The sequence below is a fragment of the Mirounga angustirostris genome, unplaced genomic scaffold (genome assembly GCF_029215605.1).
Source record: "Mirounga angustirostris isolate CCGP_5_RB_7025 unplaced genomic scaffold, mMirAng1.0.hap1 SCAF_12, whole genome shotgun sequence".
Lineage (NCBI taxonomy): Eukaryota > Metazoa > Chordata > Mammalia > Carnivora > Phocidae > Mirounga > Mirounga angustirostris.
This window is the reverse complement of record NW_026991720.1, coordinates 8,310,316-8,332,711: the sequence shown is the minus strand read 5'-3', so window position 1 is coordinate 8,332,711 and position 22,396 is coordinate 8,310,316. Positions and strand designations below refer to the sequence as shown.

The window sequence follows — 22,396 nt, the reverse complement described above, 5'->3', positions numbered from 1 at the left end:
TTCCAACTTGGCCAAGTCACTTGGCACCTATGTGTCTGTATTGGTTTCCCAGGACTGCTGTAACAAAGAACCACAAACAAGGTGGCTTACCAGAAATGTATGGCCTTACAGTTTCAGAGGCTGGAAATCCAAAATCAAGGTATCTGCAGGGTTGATTCCTTCTGAGGCCTGTAAGGGAGAATCCGTTCCATACTTCTCTAATAGCTTCTTTCTGGTGGCCTCAGATGTTCTTTCACTTGCGGTTGACATTCTTCCTGTGTCTTTATATTGTCTTCCCTTGTAGGTATCTGTTTCTGTGTCCAAATGGCCCCTTTCTGTAAGTCAAGTTGGATTAGGCCTACTGTAGTGATCTCATCTCAACTTAATTATCTTTAACACCTTATTTCCAAATAAGGTCACCATCCCAGGTACTGGGGACTAGAACTTCAACATCTTTTGTGGGGGATATATTTAAACCCATAGCAACATCCTTTTTAAATCACCAGTGTTTATGTGAAAATAGAAGCCATGGTATGGAATCACCGATCTGTGCTTTCTTCTCCATTCCCAGGTACCTTAGTGTTTTAATCACGTGTGTGTATGTCTTAACCACTACTTAGCATGGTATTCAAGATCTTATTGTCATAAATGGAAGATAATATTATATACTTAAGAGCTGTGGAAAGTTCTTAAAGGGGAAATCTTAATATATTTAATAACAAAATATATTTATACATCAAAAACTACATATTCAAAGCTATAAGAAAAACAGGGAAAACAAATATGAAAGAACACAGATTTTAGTCATTTATAGTATAGCCAGTATAAATTAATAGAAAAATGATGACAATAAATGGGCATCACTCATAACTGTATGCCCCACAAAAGACTTGAAAGATCTCTCCAATGTACATTTGAAAATACATTTTCCAAATATTAATAAAAAATACAAATAAAGTAATGGAAAGTGATTTTCTTTTTTTGCCATATAAGAAACTGTTTTTTCTTTTTGTTTTATTTTAAATCAGAGTCTGGCCAGGGCTGGTGAAGTTGCATTCACAGGCAAAGTTGTTGCTTTTAGATTCTCAAGAATCTAAGATTGACCATCAGAATTTAGAGCTCACTTCATGGTGGCATAGAGGTAGTAATGAGTACCTGACAACGGCTCATAGAATATGGTCATTGTGTATTCTGGATTGTGTGCAGTTACATTAACTTTTCACACCATTGAAGGAGGTCTACACGGAGGTAAGAAGAGGGGCCTGGCATTCAAAAGGAGAACAAAATACAGGCTCACCCAAATTTGCTCCTGGGGGCAAGAAAACAAGGTGTTATCTTTTTCTTTTATATTATTTGCTCCTTTTCCAAAATTCATCAAAAAGTGTAAGTTCTTTTGATAATTAGAAATATCCACATTTTTTTTAGAAAATGAATCTATCTCACACATCCTAACAAAAACTCCCTCACGAATTTAGCGATCTCCACCAATTTTTATTCTATTTTGGCTTTTATGTTCAAATTCCTACAATGATGTGGTCACCACTCAATTCCACTAAATAGTTCCTTTCCCTATAATTTGGTTCTATAAATACCACTGCCCTGAAATATTTAAAAAGTCACTCAAATCGGCTCCCTAAATGTATTGCCATTTTGTTGTTGTTGTATTCTGGCCCTCTTTCTGTTCGCATATTTTGCAGCAATTCAGACTCCTGAGAGTGCTTCTCCTTGGGTGGAGTTCCTCCTTTATATTCTGTCCCCGCGCTGACCGTTCCTTAACTGTGCTTCCTCTCCCAGAACATGAAACCGGTTGCACAGCTTGGCTCTTCAACCTTTGGCTTGCCCCTCTGCCTGTGAGTTGGCCATCCTTCTGATGTCTCATGCCACATCTGCACATGAGCAGGGGGAGCGTTTTTCCTCGTCCTTGGTTGGGGCTGGGGAGGCAGAGCATGCACGTGTTGTTTGGTGTTCTACTGATGGTTGTAAGCCCAGGGCCATATGGATTTTTAAAATTCAGTACCAACCTTTGACTTTATGCCTCCATCTTTTATTATTCTGCTTAATACTTCTTTTGTTAACAATACTAGGAACACATTTGATGCTTAATAACGTCTGTTCATTAAGTAGCGCAGTCCAATTTTTATATAGTTGTGATAAGCAGAATAATGCCCCCCCAGTTGTCCTTGCCCTCATCTGTGGAACCTGTAAATATGTTACCATCTATGGCGAAGGGACTTTATGATCAAGTGAGGGCCCGTCACATGAGAGTATCCTGGATGATCTGGGTGGTGATCATCGGGCTCCTTAAAACAGAGCAAGAGATGTGACAGGGAAATCAGGGAATTGGAACAATGGAGTGTGGGAAAGACTGGCTTCGAAGACGGAGACATGGCACAAGGACAATGAGCAGGGAATGGGGTGGAGTCTAGAAGCTGAGCCAGGTGAGCAAATGGATTTTTGCCCAGAGTTTTCAGAAGGAGCACAGCCCTACAGACACCTTGAATTTAGCCCAGTGAAACCCACCTCAAACTTCTAACCTCCAGAACTCTAAGGTAATAAGTTCGTGTTGTTTCGGTGCATAAGGCTTGGTTATTTACAGGAGCCATGTGAACCTAACACAGTGGTCCTTTGTCATTTTCCCTTGTACCTAGTGTGATGTCACACAGACGACACTCATCATTTAATGAAAATGAAGAACAGACTTAGGATTCCCCATCTTCTGGAGTTTTACATGCTATGAAATTCAGTCTGATGTGTTCAATAGTAGTATTTCTGAACATCTGAGATTTATTTACGATTATGTACAATAATACGAGACCTTTTATTTGGTACTGGAAGTCTCAGCAGAGAAAAATTACTTTTCCAATAAATCAATGAACTTGATGAGTCTGTTGATTTCGCCATCAGCCCAATTGCCTCTCTGTTCTTCAGCAGGGGACTAGCAAAATTCCGTCACGGATGATGGCTCGCACACTTCTTCACTGGCTGCGGCCTTAGCCCTTGGGCACTGTCATCTCCTCAGGCTTAATGCACACAAATTGTGCAAGCCAGCTAGGCCTCCCTCCACTGGGGCCAGAGCTAACTGGCTGAGGCATGCAGGGGAAATGCTTCGGTTAGCTCATTCTCTGCATTAAAATGTCAATATACTCAATGCTTTTTAGTTTACAAAGTGCGTGTGATTTCATTTAATCATCACGATAACTTAGTTGAAGGAGATAGTGTTGCCTTCGCTTCACAGCTAAGAAAACGAAAAGTTAAGGGGAGTTTCCACGTTGTAAATGACAGAAAGGAGATTTTAATGAAAAATCTTAATTCCTTACTCAGTGATAAAACTAATGCAATTTCATTATATCCAGGTGACTTGCCATTTTACCTCCTTGCCATTATTCCAGATCTGTATTTCTCAAGTGTATTTTTAATCGTAACATAACTTATGCACATTATAAAGTAATATGGAAAACACAGAAAAGTACGACGTTTTAAATCATCCATAATCTTACTGCTCAAAGATAACCACTGTTACTGTGTGGGTGCATTCATCCAAGTATATTTCTTTTCGCGTGTATTTTTATTTAGGGTTTTGTATCCCAATCCCTTTTCGTTATTTTGAGTGAAGTGAAGTGGCAGTCTGGCCTTATTTTATTTAAAATTTCACTCTATTGCCTTTTGGTGTCCTACCTTTTTCCTACTTATATCTAAATATAAATAATTAGCCCGCCCTTCCGGAGTTAACTTTGTTCCAGGATTAGATCTGTGCCTCTCAAACCACAGTCAGGACCAGCAGCTGCAGCATCACTTGGGAGCTTTTTAGAACTGCACATTCTCTGCTGAATCAGAATCTTTGGGTGAGGCCCAGGAATCTTAACAAGCTTGTCTTAACAAGCTCTCCAGGTGGTTTTCACACATGATACCGTTTGGACTGAAATACTTGGGTTCCCATTTGTGTTGATGAGGCAAAAGCAGCGAGTAGGCCTGTCATGGGTGAAAGTCAAGCAGAATAACTGTCCCACTTTGAAGAAAAAAAAGGAGAGCTTCTTGTATACCCAGATCTCCCTCGTCTACAAGCCGTCAGCCCTTGCTCTTAGTCAATTACTTGAGTTAAGGTCTGTAGCCCTCTCTAGGGTGTTTATATGCTTGCTTAGACGTGCAGGAGTTACCTGCACTTCTTATCATCAGATCATGCTTTCATCAGTTCTGACGGGCTCTCCTTAAACACCTACCATGTTTGGGGCACCTGGGTGGCACCTTCTGTTAAGCGTCAGACCCTTGGTTTCAGCTCAGGTCGTGAGTTAGGGTCCTGAGCTTGGGCCTCACGTCAGGCTCCCTGCTCAGTGTGGAGTTTGCTTAAAGACCCTTGCTGTCTCTCCATCTTACCTCCCCTCCCTGTGCTCTCTTTCTCTCTCAAATAAATAAATAAAATCTTAAAAAAATATCTACCATGTTAGATTATATGGAGTAGAAAAGAAAAATAGATATTCTAGACCCTCCCCTCAAGATAACTCACAGTCTTGTTAGGAAATAAAATTTTCATGTATGAAATTCAATCAACAACAGTCAATCAAATCCTCAACTGACTATAATCGGGTATTAAGTACATGAGAGGAGCAGTGAGTGCCCTGGACTGTACAGAAAGATGAGTATATTGACTAGGGACCGTCTCTTTAAGAAAGGAGGACTGTGAGGCGGACCTAATTAATAATTACTACATTAATCATAAAAATTCCACCTATTAAATGTTTACCATGTCCCAGATACAGTAGTTTAGCAATGAATGTTGTTATGTCCTCCAGTTCTCATTACTACATTGTAAATACCTGATACCTATTCTCCAGACAAGGCTAAAGGAGATGAGGCAACTTTGCCAGTGTTATATAATAGTACTTTGTGGAGTCAGAATTTCACCCCAAGTCTGTTGGATTACAGAACCCTGTTTCTTAGCACTCCTGCCTTAATAGTTAACTCTGGTAGAGAAGGTTAATAGATTAAGAGGTTTGAAGTGTATTGCAGATAAAGGTGACCCCAGAAAAGGGGCCTGACCAGTGTGCAACTTTATGTGGGCAAGTAACCCAAACCAGGAAACATCTGTTAGGATTATGGAAGGTCTTGTATGCATAGATGGTGATCTGGGATATAATATCATGGATACTGAAAATCATGACATATTTTTTAACATAATGAAAGTAATGTTTTAGGACCAGACTAACACTGGCTGAAAAGCATAATTTGGTGAGAAGTGAAGAGGTGTTTTTTTTTTTTTTTAAGATTTTATTTATTTATTTGACAGAGAGAATGAGATAGAGAGCATGAGAGGGGGGAGGGTCAGAGGGAGAAGCAGACTCCCTGCTGAGCAGGGAGCCCGATGCGGGCCTCGATCCCAGGACTCCAGGATCATGACCTGAGCCAAAGGCAGTCGCTTAACCAACTGAGCCACCCAGGCGCCCAAGTGAAGAGGTATTTGAATAGGAGAGCCAATTCATAGTATGATTGTGGTAAACTAGATACTGGATAATAAGGAAAATGGGGTGTTTGCAGGGGGGAAAGAGAATGATTAATGATTAAATATTTTAAAAAGAAAAATGAAAGCTTTTAAAGGCAGATTGCCCAAAGGGACTAAAAGGAAAACTTTAGAATTTTAACTTGACATTCTGGATCATTTTGAGCTACACACAAAAATTGCAATTATCTGGAGAGAGGTTGCAAAAAATTAGTAAGGCGGTTAGAAATTGTGAGTTAAGGTCATTCTGTACTCTTTCTTCCTAACTACCTACACCCACCTGGTCTCCATCCCCAGTCGATTTTAAAAACACGTGAATCAGTCCCATCTACTTCATCCTTCCTCATACTCTCATATGGAAATAGTCATCCTTCACCTGGCCTATCGCAATGACAGCCTGTGTGTGCTCATGAATTTCTGAATCACTTCCCTAAAATCTATTGTTTTTCTATAGGAGTTTTCTTTCTAAAACCTGCATTTAATTATAGCATCTTCCTGCTTAGAGTTTAAAAATCGTCCCCCCTGCCCTTTATTGCAGTATATTACTTGGCATAGCATTCAGAATTGGAACAGCCATAGCTTATTATCCAAATAAGAGACTTGGGAGATTGAAATCGGGCATATTAATCATCACACTTGGACGAAAGACACGTGAGCTCTGCCTAGCTTTCCATCTGCATCCCCTTCCAGAGCACCTTATGCATGAGTAATACCAAAATAATCAGTGAACAAACCCTACTGGTCCTTTATCTGTGGTGCTCACATCTGTATTTGCGTTGCCTAATCCCCTGCTCAGCACATCGTAGGTACTCAGTATTTGCAGAAGGAAGGAAGGGAGGAAAAGAGGATTAAGTAAAACAAAGAATTTGAGAATTGTTTTAGCCTAGTATGTTGTTGTTGACATGAAGTTGAATTTGAGGTCTAACCTCTTTGGAGAGAGAGGAAGCCATGGGCAGCCAAATGGAGACACAGAGAACATGGAAGCGGAAGGTGGAAAAGAGAGGTCCCAGAATCTGACCTGCCGTTAATGAACCACAGATTGCAGTGTGAATTCCAATGCTGTTTACCAAAAGACTAGATTGTGTGTGCATCCGATGATAGCTCTTTACCAGAAATAGTTCTCGGTTTTGTAAAGTGGATCTTTCAGAGTTATCATAAATATCACTGTGGAGCTGTTTTTAAAAGTCTTCCCAGTAGTATTCTAGAAGTTGTAACAGAGGAGATATGCAAATGTCCATTTTGTACTTCGGAAACCAGATGCAGTCTCTGTGAGAAAAGAGAATGTGTCAGGAGCATGGGAACAAATAGAAAAAGAATGGAAAAGAACCTATAATTTAATTACATTAATGGCAGCCTTCTACACAAACTAGATGGGATGTAATTAAAATACCTGTAACAAAATGAAGCAGGGACATTCTTTCCTTTTTCCTAAATAAAGGAAGATTAGAAATCTCATGCTGTTTGAGGGAAATGTATAATATCTATGCAAAAAAAAGGGGGGGGATGCTTGTGTGTATGTGTGTGTGTGTGTGTATGTGTGAGAGAGAGAGAGAGATTTTTCTCTTAGTTGATAGCCCAACAAAACAGCCAATACTTATGTCCTTTCAAAATAAAGTCCCTTACAATAAGGAGATTGGTATCTATAAATAACTACAGATTAAATATTATTTCAATGATCTAAGCCCTATTGCAACAAACATTACATTTATTTTACAATGTATTGATAGTTTTAGACCTTTCCCCAACTATAAAGCCATAGCAGGAATTTGTTCTCTTTGTTAGGTCAGAAATACTTAAAGAGTAAGAACCAAATCATGAATTTCAATGTAGAGAAAAAGAACACTCACTCTAACAGGAGGATATACTGCTCAGCAGCGCTGGCCAGTAGTGGATGTGGCTGGGGCACCCATCTGGGGAGCCATTTGCTCTGCACTGTGCTCATGTAGGCTGTTCTGTTCTAGCGATCTATGAGCCTTCCTGTGAAGCATACAAACACCTGGGCCAGACGTCAAATTACTACTGGATAGATCCTGATGGCAGTGGACCTCTGGGGCCTCTGAAAGTCTACTGCAACATGACAGGTAACTATGCCATATTTATGTTTCATGGACATTTCTTTTCTCTATGTTGAACATGAACAGTACCACTCAATTTTCTTCTGTGCCATGTTCTTGTCACAACATGTAATAAGCTAAATATTGTTGGATTTGTTCAGGAAAATGGTGAAATGTATTTCTGAAGCAATAAAATCTTCTAACCTGTTCTTTTTAAAGTCTACCTTCTGACTTGAACATTTTAAAATATGAATATGTAGGGGAAAAACCCAGAAAGTGAAATTGAGGGGGAAGTCCACAGAAAGAGCTGTGGCCCACAGAGCAGCCTCCACCAGTAACCTAGACTGAAGAACTTAGTATCACTGCTCGACTGTCCATGCTGTCCATGTCAGGGGAAGCTTCTGGACCCCTCCGGACCTTCCCCGGGCCCTGTAGTTAACAGAAGGAGGCTTTCTTTTTTTTTTTTTTTTAATTTTTTATTGTTATGTTAATCACCATACATTACATCATTAGTTTTTGATGTAGTGTTCCATAATTCATTGTTCATGCATAACACCCAGTGCTCCATGCAGAACGTGCCCTCTTTAATACCCATCACCAGGCTAACCCATCCTCCCACCCCCCTCCCCTCTAGAACCCTCAGTTTGTTTTTCAGAGTCCATCGTGTCTCATGGTTCGTCTCCCCCTCCGATTTCCCCCCTTTCATTCTTCCCCTCCTGCTATCTTCTTCTTTTTTTTTTTCTTAACATATATTGCATTATTTGTTTCAGAGGTACAGATCTGTGATTCAACAGTCTTGCACAATTCACAGTGCTCACCATAGCACATACCCTCCCCAGTGTCTATCACCCAGCCACCCCATCCCTCCCACCACCCCCCCACCCCAGCAACCCTCAGTTTGTTTCCTGAGATTAAGAACTCATATTAGTGAGGTCATATGATACATGTCTTTCTCTGATTGACTTATTTCGCTCAGCATAACACCCTCCAGTTCCATCCATGTCATTCCAATGGCAAGATCTCATTCCTTTTGATGGCTGCATAATATTCCATTGTGTATATATACCACATTTTTTTTATCTATTCATCTGTCAATGGACATCTTGGCTCTTTCCACAGTTTGGCTATTGTGGACATTGCTGCTATAAACATCGGGGTGCATGTACCCAGAAGGAGGCTTTCTGTGGATGGAAATTCCATTCTGGCAGTACCCACAGTTTTCATGATATGTATCTGGAATTTTCTACATCAGAAGAGAACCTGGTTTTTCTTCACTTCCATATTAAATTTCGGGGTTATGAAATGAAATTGTGGGTTCTTATAAACTTCCACAATGTGTAAAATATACAGATCTCTAAGAGCAGATTTTCCATCAGACACTTAGTAATGTCTTATCCTCCAAAGTAGAAGAGTGTGAGGCATGTACTATTCATTGGCTCCAGGAGAGGATCAGCATTTGATGGAAACTCCTGAAGTATTTGATTAGAACCATAATGACGCTACTTAGGATGATTACTGCATGATCTGTCTACTTTATGTCAGGTACCGTGATAAATTCTTAGACTACCTGGGTTTGCATCCTAGCTCCATCAGTCACCAGGCATATAATCATGGGCACCTTAGATTAACTTTATTAAACCCAATAAACCTCAGTATGTTTATCTATGAATGGATTAATAATAATATCTACAGCATAGCTTTCTTATGTAAATGAAATAAAATAATATACATATGGTTCTTCCCATATTGTCTGACACATGGTAAACTTTCAGTAAATGTTACCTGGGAGTAACGTATTATTTTTTTTAAAGGATTAGACAGCTAAATACCTTGCTTATATTATTTAGGTAAGATTCAAACACAAATCGGTTGCGGGGCTAGTGGTTCTTAAATCAGGCAATGCTTTGGAATCATTTATGGAGTTTTTTGTTTTTGCTTTTGTTTTCCATACATACTAATTGTCTCTATGCTGAAGACTTTGATTCAGCAGTTTATTGGTTCACAACCCTCCAGGGAACTTCATGGGTGTGACCTGAAACCAGCCCCTGTACTCAGAGGGCAGGGAGAGACCCAAGAAAGAGACAGGCCCCTCCAGGTTGGTAGGTGGCAGTTTTAATAAGCACAGGGAACTTATATATGAGGCTTGTCTTGCTGGCAGCATAATCTTAACAGGATATAAAGAGGCCTCACTTGGGTCCAGTTACATACACCATACAGGCGTCCTCCACACCACACCACCACCACAAGTCTGTGTCCTTCGAGCAGCCTCCAGGAGGGAAAAAGGCAGGTGGAGCCCCATTCCAAGGACAGGGGAAGGATGAGAAGCCTTGGAATGCCTGGGTTCAGCTCACAGTTCAATCGGCAGTCATGTCTTTCAAGTGACATTCCCAGACATAGGTGCAAAGTGGAAATAGGATTGTGCTGCTCGAAGGGAGAACCCTGAAGAGCATTGTGCATAAGCAGACCCTGTGGAGAACTTCCAGCAACATCAGGAAGCCATGCATGGCCTAGAACAGAAGGGGGGATGATGAGGACAGGAATATAGTATGGAAGGCATGTAGAGAAAATGGTAACATGGGAGCTATCCTCCCAAAAATATCCTTCCATGCCAAGAACTCTAAGTGTGTCCCAGAGAAGAAACCCGCTTACCAGAAAGCTTGATCTAAGAGTTTACTGATTGTTGGACTTGCCAGTGCGCTCAGGTACTTTCTTGTTGATCTTCATTTTAATCTTAGTTGAACTAAAATATTATCTGTGAGAACTTGATTTAATCTATAAAAATCTTGAATTTTTTTCTCCTAATATATAAAAAATATGATTATATATTTTTTAAAGATTTTATTTATTTGACACAGAGAGACAGCAAGAGAGGGAACACAACCAGGGGGAGTGGGAGAGGGAGAAGCAGGCTTCCCACTAAGCAGGGAGCCCGACGTGGGGCTCGATCCCAGGACCCTGGGGTCATGACCTGAACCGAAGGCAGATGCTTAATGACTGAGCCACCCAGGCATCCCAAAATATGATTATATTTTAAGCCAATACTCTAAGTGCAGTTGGGACAGTGAAGAGTACAGTACCACTTTCTGAAGGTAGAATATGCTTCTTTTATCATTCAAGATAGTTATGAACACCAGTGTGTCAGGGACACTGAAGGCCAGCAGGCATTCTTTGGCCTTTTACCACCCATCAACCCTTCCTTCATCTGGAAAGAACATGAACTTGACATCATAGGACAGTATGGTACCACATAGCTTGGCTTGGGCTGTTGCAGTTCCAAGAGATAGATGTTGAAGAAGGGGAAGGAATGACAGCATGAACAATTCTATGAAGTCTTGATATGTCTATCACTGTATGTCATGAGAAAGTGTATATACACCTTACTTTATGACTTTTCTAGTAAAGAATAGATCTGTCCCACTTCTCAGTGGCCCAAATGTAATTGGGTATTATCACTGTTGAATATACCACATATTTTAAAAATGGGAGCAAGACATCTTCTCTGGGGAAGAAGCAAAGTCTTGGCATTGATCAGCCTTTTTTCCTTTCTTCCTACAGGTGGGGTGGGATGGGGGAGAACTTTAAACTTGTACAGACATAGTGAAAAATTTAAGGGAAGGAACCTCCCTGACAGGTAATATCTGATGTAGATTTAGGTAGAAACTAAAGACACTGTTGAAAATTACTTCTGATTCAGATCTTTTCTTTGGAATCCTAAACTTTCAATTGAGTTACTAATTTAAAAGATAAAACAAAAGAAATGAAAACACAATTAATTTAGGGCCTGACAAGAAGAAGGGAGTCTCCCTTGATTTTTGGACAAGAAGTTCCTCCAAATAATCATGACCACACTACTGTCCACTGATGTCTCCAAGTTTTGTTTGTTTAACATTATCAAATAAGTAACATATCCCTTATCCTCACTATGTTTCATATTGAATCATAAGGGAGGACTTGACGGGTATCCCTTTTAGAATATTTTATTGTTCATTTCGGTCTACAATTTTAACCTGTTGATATCTTTTGGTCATCTCAGCCATTTTTTTGTTTGTTTTTTTTTTACATTCTCAATTTCTTCTTCATAATGCCTCTTGCAAATCATCCTTATTTTCATCCCCAATTCCCAACAATAGTTTCTTTAAAAACTCAACATGCACCTACTACATGACTCTACAATCACACTGCTGGGCATTTACTCCAGGGGAATGAAGACAAGAGTTGCACAGAAACCTGTATGCAGATAAGCATTGCAGACTTATTGGTAATAGCCAAAAACTGGAAAGGACCCAGATGCCCTTCGACAGGTGAATGGTTAGACGGACTTAGTACATCCATACCATGGAATACTCTTCGACAATAAAAAAGAATGAACCATTGATCCAGTGCAGCATAAATAAATAAATCTTCAGAGAATTATGCTGAGTGAAAAAAATCCAATCTCAAAAGATTACATACTGTCTGATTTTGTTTATGTAACATTCTTGAAAAGACAACATTATGGAAATGGAGAGCAGATTAATGGCTGCTGGTGTTAAGGAGGGATGGGGGTGGGAGCGAAGTGGGCATGGTGATAGAAGGGCAACATGAGGAACTCTTGTGATGACGGAGTGTTTAGGGTCCTAACTGTACCAGCAGCAATATCCTGATTGTGATGCTGTCCTATAGTTTTGCATGGTGGCACCATTGGGGGAATGCCACTAATGAAGGGTATAAGAGACCTCTCTGTATTATTTATCATGACTGCATGTTTCATCTACATTACCGCAAGGAAAATTTTTAATTAAAAATATATAATATACACCAAAAAAAAATCCCAAAGATTGTGAATTTTTTCAGTCCTTATAGGAAAGAAAATAATGTTTAAGCATACCTCTAGGATCCTTTTTTCCAGGTATGTTTTTATTTATATATCCACTATGCATCAGGAACTGTGCCATGTGAGAATAAGTGGATATGCTAAATGCCGTCACAACTAATAATAAAACACATGTTAAAAAAGCAAACAAATAAATAAGAGGAGAGAGTTTAAGCAGGAGAATGAAAGGGTCTTGTTTAAAACTACCATGGGGGTGGGGGGCATGAGTGGCAGATTGGAAACACCGAGACCAGTTCTGGAGGTTTTGTCAAAGTCCAGGGAAGCATCATCTCCTCCTTGAACTAGAGTGGTGACAGTTTAAGTGATGAGACAGAGATGCATTTTAGATCTGTTCTGAAGTTAGAATTGTCAGGATGGATGACAGATTGGGTGAGGATGGCTAAAGACAGTTATCAAGAATAACTCCCGAATATATGGATTGAATAACTGGGTGAATTACAGTGCCATTGGGAGATGTGGAAAATTAAGGGAAGAACAGATTTTGAGAAAACTCAAGAAGTCCGTTTTGGCATAGTTAAATGTGAGGTGCTATATATCATCTAAATTGAGATGCCAGTTTTGCAATTGGATAAGACCTCAAAAAGGATATGTGGGTTAGAGATAGAAATGTGCTAATTGTTAGCATATGAATATATGAGAAGTGATAATATCACTTAGGGGTTGATGTAAACAGGGAAAAGGCATGTTGGGAATGAGCCTTTGGGAACTCAGTAGAGATCAGGTCTCGGGATGAAATGATGTATCAGCGTGTAGGAGGAGGATATAATTGAGAGTAAGTGGAGGAAGAATGTCTAAGAGCATTTGGGGAAGACTGGGTCATCCATATGGATGTAGAAGTGACTGCTTGGGTCCTAGAGAATGATAAAACCTTTTGAGGATGGAGAGTGACTTCAAATCAATGCAAATGTCTGTAACGAATGAGGCGAAGCACCCAAGTATGGCAAGTGCCAGCAAGCAGGATGCGGGGAACAGGGTGTGTCTGGAAGTGACCAACCTCATGAAGGGCCTATGTAGACAACTTTAGGAAACCATAGACTAGGCAGCTACCCTAGACTCAGGGACCAGCAAAATCTCCCACAAAAACAACAGACTCATGATCCGAGTCTTGAAGAACAGGTGGGTGTTGTGGGGCCTGGAAAACAGGAGAAGGAGAAATAGACCAACATGAAATGCTTTGTATGGCATGCGGAGTGGTTCAAACGTGGTCCTGAGGGAGAAGCAAGCTCGTGGTGATACTGTATTTTTAAAGCATGACTTTGGCAGTTGTGAATGGGATTCTCCAGAGGAGACCCAGACCTAGAACAGGGACACAAGGGAGAAAAAGCCCTGTTGCGATCCAGGCATCAAAACTGAGATGTAAGGTGGTGGCAGTCAGGTAAAGGAGGGGATCGAATTCATGGATATTTAGAAAGTGGAGGTGGCCAGGCTGTGGCTGGTAAGATGAAAGCTGGAAAAGATTGCCGGGTGTCTGCCGTGGGTACCTGCATGAGGTGGAGCACGGAGGCCAAGGGCAGATTAGTGAAGGGACGTGTCCTTCACCCACCTGGGCCAGGGGCCCCATAGCAGGTACTGCAGATTCCCCCTGGGGCTTTGAGTGCCTCAGTTAATCTCTGTGTCTGGGCTTCCGGTTTCTGGTATATGAACTGTAGGAGTTGGAACAGGAAGATCTCTACACTCTCTCCCACTCTAAAAAAAAGAAAAAAGAAAAAATTCTATTATTATTATGGAACAAGAAAAAATATCACAGTATACCTGCAGTCAAATAATCTAGAGACACAATCCTCTTATCTCAAATAAGCTTGAATTTACTCATTTCTTGGCCAAGTTTGACATGAACAGGCACTCTTCATTTTTTCATCATGAGACAGGTCTCCTACGCTGCAATTCTTCTTTTGACTATCTGCAGTTCAGGGCTACATTGCTTGGAAATTAGGGGGGTGCCCTAAATGACAGAGCATCCCAAGTACTGTGGAGGTGGTACTGAGCAGAGAATGTATTCACTGAATCCCCTGTGGAAGAATACATCATTCGCAAGCCAAAGCCCGGTTTTCTTTTTCAAGTCTTAGGGCACAAAAATGTACTCATTGTTACCCTCTTTCTCCACTTTCATCCTCTCTCTGAGAATTTGCTATTGTAAATACCGTTGTTGTGAACAGAAACTGTCATATATTTTGAATATTCAGCTCTGTTATCGGTACATTTTTTTAACATGTAAGCTTCTATTTCTGTTTTAAGATGTTTGCCAGCATCTTTTCCTAGAACCCTCAAACTTTCATATTTAAAGCTTTGTTTGGTTCTTCCCATCCGATGATTAATAATAATAGTAAATAAAGCTAGACCCAGTCATTATCCTCAGAAACTTACTACTTACCCGTAAATCAAAAACAGTGTTTTTCTTAATATTCTGTACTCTAATTCATGTTCTTTATAACTCTCTTTGCATTCATGTTTAGTTTTTCAAAATTTCAGTAAGCATCTGTGTGACAGCGTGTGAAGTTTGAAGTCCAAATAAGGAACACCTCCTGTATTCTTCTTAGCACTAGTTTTGTAGTTTTATCAAAAAGCCATTAAGCTTGTTTACATAATTTGTGCTTTATAAAGCCCTGGGATTTAGCTGATCAAATTCTATTATCCTCTATAATGGTAAAAGCTGTTCATGTCTTTTTAATCTAATATTTATAGAGAGCTTGTTACTCAAGTTTCTAAGCACTTGCACTCAGTAATATCATTTTATTTATTATTATGCTTCTCAGAAGTTTCAGTAGGGAAGTGCAAGCAACAAGGAAATGAGTCTCTTCGTGGTGTGCGTGGGTCCTGGTGGAAAGTATCATGAACCTCCCCCACCATGCCTGCTTGTATACCCTACCCCCAGCAAAGCAAAGCAGTTCCTTCTCTAGCATATTCATTTTCTTAGCAGCTTACAATTTATTATCTCACTGTTAACGCCAGTCAGGAGTCAGCCACAGGTGAGCTCGTCCCCTGAAGGGTCTCCCAGGCTGAAATGAAGGGGGTCAGCAGGGCTGTGATCGCCTCTGAGGCTTAGGATTCTCTTCCATGCTCATTCGGGTTGTTGACAGAATTCAGTTCCTTGTGGCTTTAAGACTGAGGGCCCCATTTTCTTACTGGCTATTGGCTGTGGATTGCTCTCAGCAACTTGAGGCTGCTCCCAGGTCCCAGTGGTGAGTCCCTCCCGCAGCCTAGCCGTTGGTGGATCTCTCTGGTCTCCAGACTGTCTTTCAAGAGCTCACTTGATTAGGTCATGCCTACCCAGGATAATTACCTGCTTGATTAACTCAAGTCAACTGATTGGGGACCTTGCTTACATCTGCAAAATCCCTTTACCTTTGCCATACATAGTGACCTAATTACAGAAGTGACACCCATCATATTCACTGATCCCCCACATTCAAGGAGCAGGGATCATGCAGGGAGTATATGCGGGGTGGCAGGAATCTCTGGGCCATCGTTGTACTCTTCTTACCACACCTAGCTCCGTACACCTCTGTATAGTACTCATAATTCCAGCTACATTTATTCTTACCTTCTGAGCAACAGTGCAACATTTATTTTGTAAAATATTAAGCCTTTATTATTTGTCTAAGTTTTTAGTATAGTGTTCAATATAGGAAATTTTGAAAATATGAAAAGCAAAAGTAAAATTGCTACCAGCTACAGATATGAATTACTAATATGTTAGGAAAGGGTGTCATAAAGACTTTGTATTATATAGTGAAGCTATATTTATTATTGAGAACAAACTGAACATCAGGCATCATTCTAGGTAGATTACACACATTAATTCATCCATCATCCAGTACTTCCCAACAACCCCACAGGGTAGGTAATAATACCCACTTCCCTTTTTTGGATGAGGAGACTAAAGCTCAGAGATACTAAGTCCTGAGTCACACAGTAAATCTCAGTAAGTTATGGAGATTGACTTCTTAGGGTTGTGTGATTCAGATCCAGAGTTCCTAGTTACTATGTGTGTGTGCATGCTGGTAACGTGCATCCATTCAAACACTGCTCCTCATTTTGGATTCTGTAGTATGGTCGGTAATATGATCTCTGAAATGAGCACTTCTTATTCATATTTTTTCATTATCATTATCATCAAAACTTCCTTACCCAGCCCTAATTCATTATCTGTGGTTTGGACGCATTTTTGCGGTAAACTATTTACTTCTTAATTGTCCAAATACTGCCTTGGGGTTTTTAATCAGCGAACACATTTTACATGAAATCAGCATCTAAACCATTAGGCAATTACCAATTTTAGCTCTAAATTCAACTACGAGTTAATATAATTTTCTGAGAGCTTTATAGGATAAGTTGTGTATTTCCTATCTACATAGGTTAGTCGTCCCTTAGGGTTTGAGCCCGACTTTTAGGATAATTAAAATTCTATCACCAACATCTAGTCACACTGTCAATGGAACATCTTACACCAATTCTAACAAAATCTGGTGTGAGAATGTAACAAGATTGAATGGAATTGTACTGGGGATCATCTGTAGTATTTAGCGTGCTTATAGTGCCGCCTTCTTCCCTTTCTTGCAAGGAAACCAGCTAGAAACAGGGACACATGCGGCTCTGTTAGGCTTATTAACATTCGCAGGCCAGGTGCCGCTACGCTTCCAATCCCTCAGTGTTCCCAGATGTCATGAACTATTTCTCTGATGAATTCACGGCCTAAAGTGTAAGCCTCAAAACACTGGCTTCTTCCATTTTATTCCCTCTGCTCATTTCTATTTTTTCTCATCACCAGCTTTTTCTCTCCCCCGTCTGTCTCCGGCCCCAGCACACCTCCTCTGTTGTTAACCCTCACGCAGACTAGCTCTCCTCCGTGTCTTCTTCAGGCACATCTTCTCCTCTCTGCTGACCTCTCACAAACTGTCTTTGTTAAAAAACCTTTGTAATCACTCAGTAACTCCTGCCTCACGCGCTCAGCTATTTCAGTTCCTCACAATCAGTATAAATCTTTGAATTCAATTCTGTTCATACAGCTTCAATTGAAAATCTAGGAACCAACTCACTGATCAAACACAGCCTGAAAAGAGAGCCCTTCTCTGTAACTGATTACCCACTTGCCCAAAACTCCCTTCTGGAGTCACGCTCTTATTCCACAGATGGCTTCCCCTGCCAGGCTTTCTTTCAAATCTCTTCATTGTGTGTCAGTCACAGTGATAGGTTAATACTACAAAAGTTCTCAAATGGTTTTTGAACTTAAATCAAGAAGAGGAGAGGAAAGCTGTAAGAGGTCGGGTGAGGCCCACGCCACCGGACAGGTCCGGGAGGGAGTGCAGGATGCCATGGAAAATCAAGAAGAAATGGCTGAAGAGTGGTAACCAGCCCCTCAGGATCTCCTCTGGAGCTTCCAAAATGGCACCCCACATGCAAAGGCGCCCACCTCCAAATATTTCTACACACCTACCTAGACAGTATTTTTTTTTTAAGATCTTATTTATTTATTTGACAGAGAGAGAGAGACAGTGAGAGAGGGAACACAAATGGGGAGTGGGAGAGGGAGAAGCAGGCTTCCCACGGAGCAGGGAGCCCGAGGCGGGGCTCAATCCCAGGACCCTGGGATCATGACCTGAGCCGAAGGCAGACGCCCAACGACTGAGCCACCCAGGCGCCCCTAAGACAGTATTTTAAACACGCTGCCTTCTGGTGCTAAAAGCAATGCCTTTGATATGTGACCCCCGCCCCAATGCCTCCTCAGAAGGCAAGAATGGCTTCCCATTGTCTATGGCGAGAGGGTGTCTTTGGTGCCTCTGACATCTGGGGTCTGAAACTCTCATCTAGTCCACTGTAATCAGCTCCTCCATCAGGCAGGAGGGGGAGAAAAACACCTTGGAAAATCCAACTAAGGTCAGCTCATTGCTTTGTGATCAGAAACCAGAAAGCACAGGAATCATTTCACCGGTCTACACTAGAATTCCTTCTCTTCTGCCTGACTTAAAGCCCCTATGTGTGGGTTTCTGTCTCCAAACCCTGCCTTTTTCAGCTTTGTGGGTCATCTTTCCTTCCTTCTGAGGAAATCCATTTCCATATCAGAAGGTTCCTGGCAATTTTGTTAGGAGAATCTCATATAGCAGCTAATTTCTTTTTTTTCTTTTATCTTATCTTGGTCTCATTGATGCAACCAAGAAAGTTAAAATAAACTGCACCCACTCCATGTTGCCTAAACTGGCAGATATTGGAATCATATCTCCTGGACTTAGAAGCCCTGAAGCTCATCGGTGCCCTGCAAATGACTGCCACACGTTGACAGGTGTCCCGTTTGTGAAGAGTGAGAAAGTAATGAAGTTGTCAAAAATCTCCTTATTGCATTTATGGACTGAAGACTCTGTTAGGGCTGAGCTCCCTTCACATAATTATTAATTTCATGTCCTGTTTTTACTCCTATTTTTGAGCAAAGAAAATCAACATTAAAAGGTGAGACTAGGCAAGAACTTGCTACATCATCATCATCATCATCCATCATATTAAAACCAAATGCACACAGAGTATGTGTGCATATAATATACACTACACTCTAATTTTTTAGGAGGGAAGAAAGTTAAATGCCAGTGTTTATTCACCATCCTAACCTGGAAACCCTTATTCATTTTTAATCCCTTAATTTAATACCATAGAAGCAAATAGTTTTTCAAAACATGACTTCTAAATTTATTGAAATCTGTAAATTTTAAATATCAATTAATGTTTCCCTTTTATTTAAAGGATGTCATCATTCTTAGTGCTTATTATTGACTCTGTGTAAGAGGTAATGTGATAGAAGCTTTCGTTTATAGTATTCCATTTATTACTTACAATAACCCTGAGAGGTATTAGTGTTCCAGTGTCGGAGACATGTGAACCCTGACACAGGTTTTAATATTTTCAAACAGCCAATGAGTGTTTGGACACATTATTATCTATGGGTGCATCTGTAAGACAATTTATCAAAAGCTATTCACTTAAAGAATATGGGTTTGAATGAGAGACTTTCTTATCTTTTAATGGCATAAATTTATCACTTTTCCCTTTTAATAGATTGAAACATTCTGAGAAACCCTCGTTCTTATAATTAAAATAATGTAAATTATTAGTAGTAGTAGTATTTTAAAATTTTCTTCCCGTGTTTCTGATTTCCAGTTGACTAGAGTCTAGGCTGTGATCCAGGATGACTACTTTGTTCACTAATGAATGCAGCAGTGTCTGTATATAGTTGGCAGTAATAAATGCACTGCTGTGAACAGACCTCTGCCACTTTGGCTCTTTGAGTAGATAGAAGTAGCCAGCAATAGTTTGAGATAAACAGGTAAGCATGAGTAACTTTTTCTAACTCGGTACTAGATAACAAGTGTGAGACAAGTCTGCCCCTCCTAGAGTTAGAAGACAGATGTTATTAGCAGTGGGTTCAAAAGTTGTCTATACAACCTATTCTGTAAGCTTGAAAGTCCAAGCTCTTTATCCCTTTACATGTTCCAGCTGCCCGGTATATGGACGATTTTCTTAGACCAAATATGAAAACATTCCAGAAGCAGGACTGAGTTTATAATTGGGATCCAACAACCAGAATCCTCTAATTCAGTGGATGAAGCAGAATGATTTAAGACTCCAGCCTCAGTCACCATTATGAAAAATAAAAAAATAAAGGTTTCCCTAGACTTTATCCCTTATCCTTTTGATTCAAGAGTAGGGAGAGTCTCTAAATTATTTTCACCAATCACCTTTGGTGAACACCAGTAATTTCACCGCTAAAAAAAAAAACCCATCCCCCATAATGTAACTAGCAATTCAGTGTATTTATGCTCATTAACAAAACATGAGGCCTTGAGCAGAGATAAATATACCTTACACACTGTCCACCTGTGAAATCTGGTCTTCTCACAAAATACTAGCCACCCTCCCGTGGTGTGTATGTTCTTGCTTAGATCAACCCTTGGGTATCAACTATCTCATATACAAAAAAATACATGTCTTTGTGGATGTATTTTAAGAGTAAATTACAGACCCCAGAACATATTAATTAACTGCCCAGGTTGCCTACCAAGTACTTGTAAAAAGGCACTATGTCAACATAAGTTAGTAAACTTGGGACAAATTTGCAAAAGGTGGTTACTTTAACATTAGCATGTTGGCTGATTGTTGTAAAGCACAATAATGAGTTATGTCTTCGTAATAATCATCAATGGTGTTACTGGGTTTATTCATCAGACTCCTGAATCACTCTTGCCAATTACCAACTGCTGTTCCAGGCCAGCTTTGAACAACATTTTCCTTTACATTTTGTCTTGCTCCTTTCTTCTTTCTCATGGCCTTATTTTCAGAGCCTTACGGAATGTTCTCCCTTGGATAGAAGAAGAGAGATCTGATATGACTCTAACATACTAATGTAATACGTTACCTCCTCCAGTGTATCTCCATTACAAAAAGAGTAACAAGAAGACTCCACATATGAAGAAGATATCAAACGAAGCTCTTTCAAATGCTCTCAAAATCATTCCTATCCATAGCCCCCGTTCTGCTTGTCTATACAGAAAATCATAGTCCAAGTGATTTTTTTTTAAAGATTTTATTTATTCATCCATCTGAGAAAGAGAATGAGAGAGAGAGAGAGAGCATGAGAAGGGGAAAGGGTCAGAGGGAGAAGCAAACTCCCCGCTGAGCAGGGAGTCTGATGTGGGACTTGATCCCGGGACTCCAGGATCATGACCTGAGCCGAAGGCAGTCGCTCAACCAACTGAGCCACCCAGGCGCCCTGTCCAAGTGATTTTTAAAGGCTCTGTTATGTGAAGTTTTGTTTGTTGAGAGCTGGTAAACCACTATTTTTATTAACTACTCTGTCTTACTTTTGTATCAATATTGACTTTATAATAAGTCTTTCTTTTTTCCCTTACCCTCACTATCCCGTTCCATTTACAAAGGCTAAAGGAAGGTAAGATTAGAGAAAAAATTGAATTACATATTACATAGAAAGTCACAAAGGAACACATACTTATTCTCTGAAAAGAGAATTAACCTGTTAGCATCATATTCCCAACACTTCCACTCTCCTCAAGTTCTGTCTTCTCTTTGAAAGCTCTAGATTCTATTTATTAAAAGATTCAGATTCCCATATATAATAATTTTTAGTACTTTGAAATCCTAATCTTCATTTGTATTTGAAAGTAAAATACTCCAACTCCTGTATAACATGGGAGTATTTCCTCCATTTTGGCAACACATCATTAGGGTCTGTGTATCATTATTAGGTGGGCAAGAACCCAGCTAGCTCAGAAGCTTCTGTGGTTGCTGAGATTTTTGTCATCATGTTGTTATTCATGGGTTGTCAGTCATTGCAATCTTGCTTAGATATTTTTGGTTAGTAGTGGGAAGTAAAAGGGGATAATAGTTATAGTGACTTAAGAAATTAGAAAGAAGTTGGATTTGGAGGAGATTTATTGTTAAAACCAGTGATATTTTCTTTCCCCCATTTCAAGCCCTGGGCAGAAACCTCATAAAAACATTGGGATGGACTGTCATGGCCCCATTGAGCATCTGACTCTGTTTGCAATGTCATTAAAATGAATTTTTGGTGCCAGTTCAATTTGCCTGTGGTTCTACAGACATGGTCCTATTCGTATTGATTGTGCTCCCTTTCATAGTAGTGGGATGAAGGAAAGAGGAAAACTATGTCCAAAAGTAGTCAATGTGTTAAGGCTTTCTTTTTCAGTGCTCCTGTCCCATGACGTTTTAATAGGCCTGCAAGTCTATTAAAGATGTTCCTCGATGATAATCTTGCTTTAAAGGGGATGTTAATTTCTAGTGTCGTAGTGAGAAAATATTCAGTGTGCAAATGATTCCTAAAACATAAAAATCATGCAAATTATATAAGTATGCAAATCCCGTTTCCTTTAACAAAATTACAAAAAACACATTTATTTATATCATAGAAGTATCATTTTCGACAAAAATACAAATCTTCCACCATTTGCCTTTCATAAAGCATGTTACCTTAACATCAAA

General features: G+C 40.0%; 1 protein-coding gene across 1 annotated transcript in view; it reads left to right on the top strand.

Moving 5' to 3' along the window:
- The window catches only part of CNTNAP2 (contactin associated protein 2), a 1,911,935-nt gene that overhangs the window by 1,226,360 nt on the left and 663,179 nt on the right, over positions 1 to 22,396 (top strand). The window contains exon 12 of the mRNA XM_045864107.3: positions 7,432 to 7,551. Within this exon, the coding sequence (XP_045720063.1) occupies positions 7,432 to 7,551 (120 nt within the window). The remainder of the gene's footprint in view (positions 1 to 7,431; positions 7,552 to 22,396) is intronic.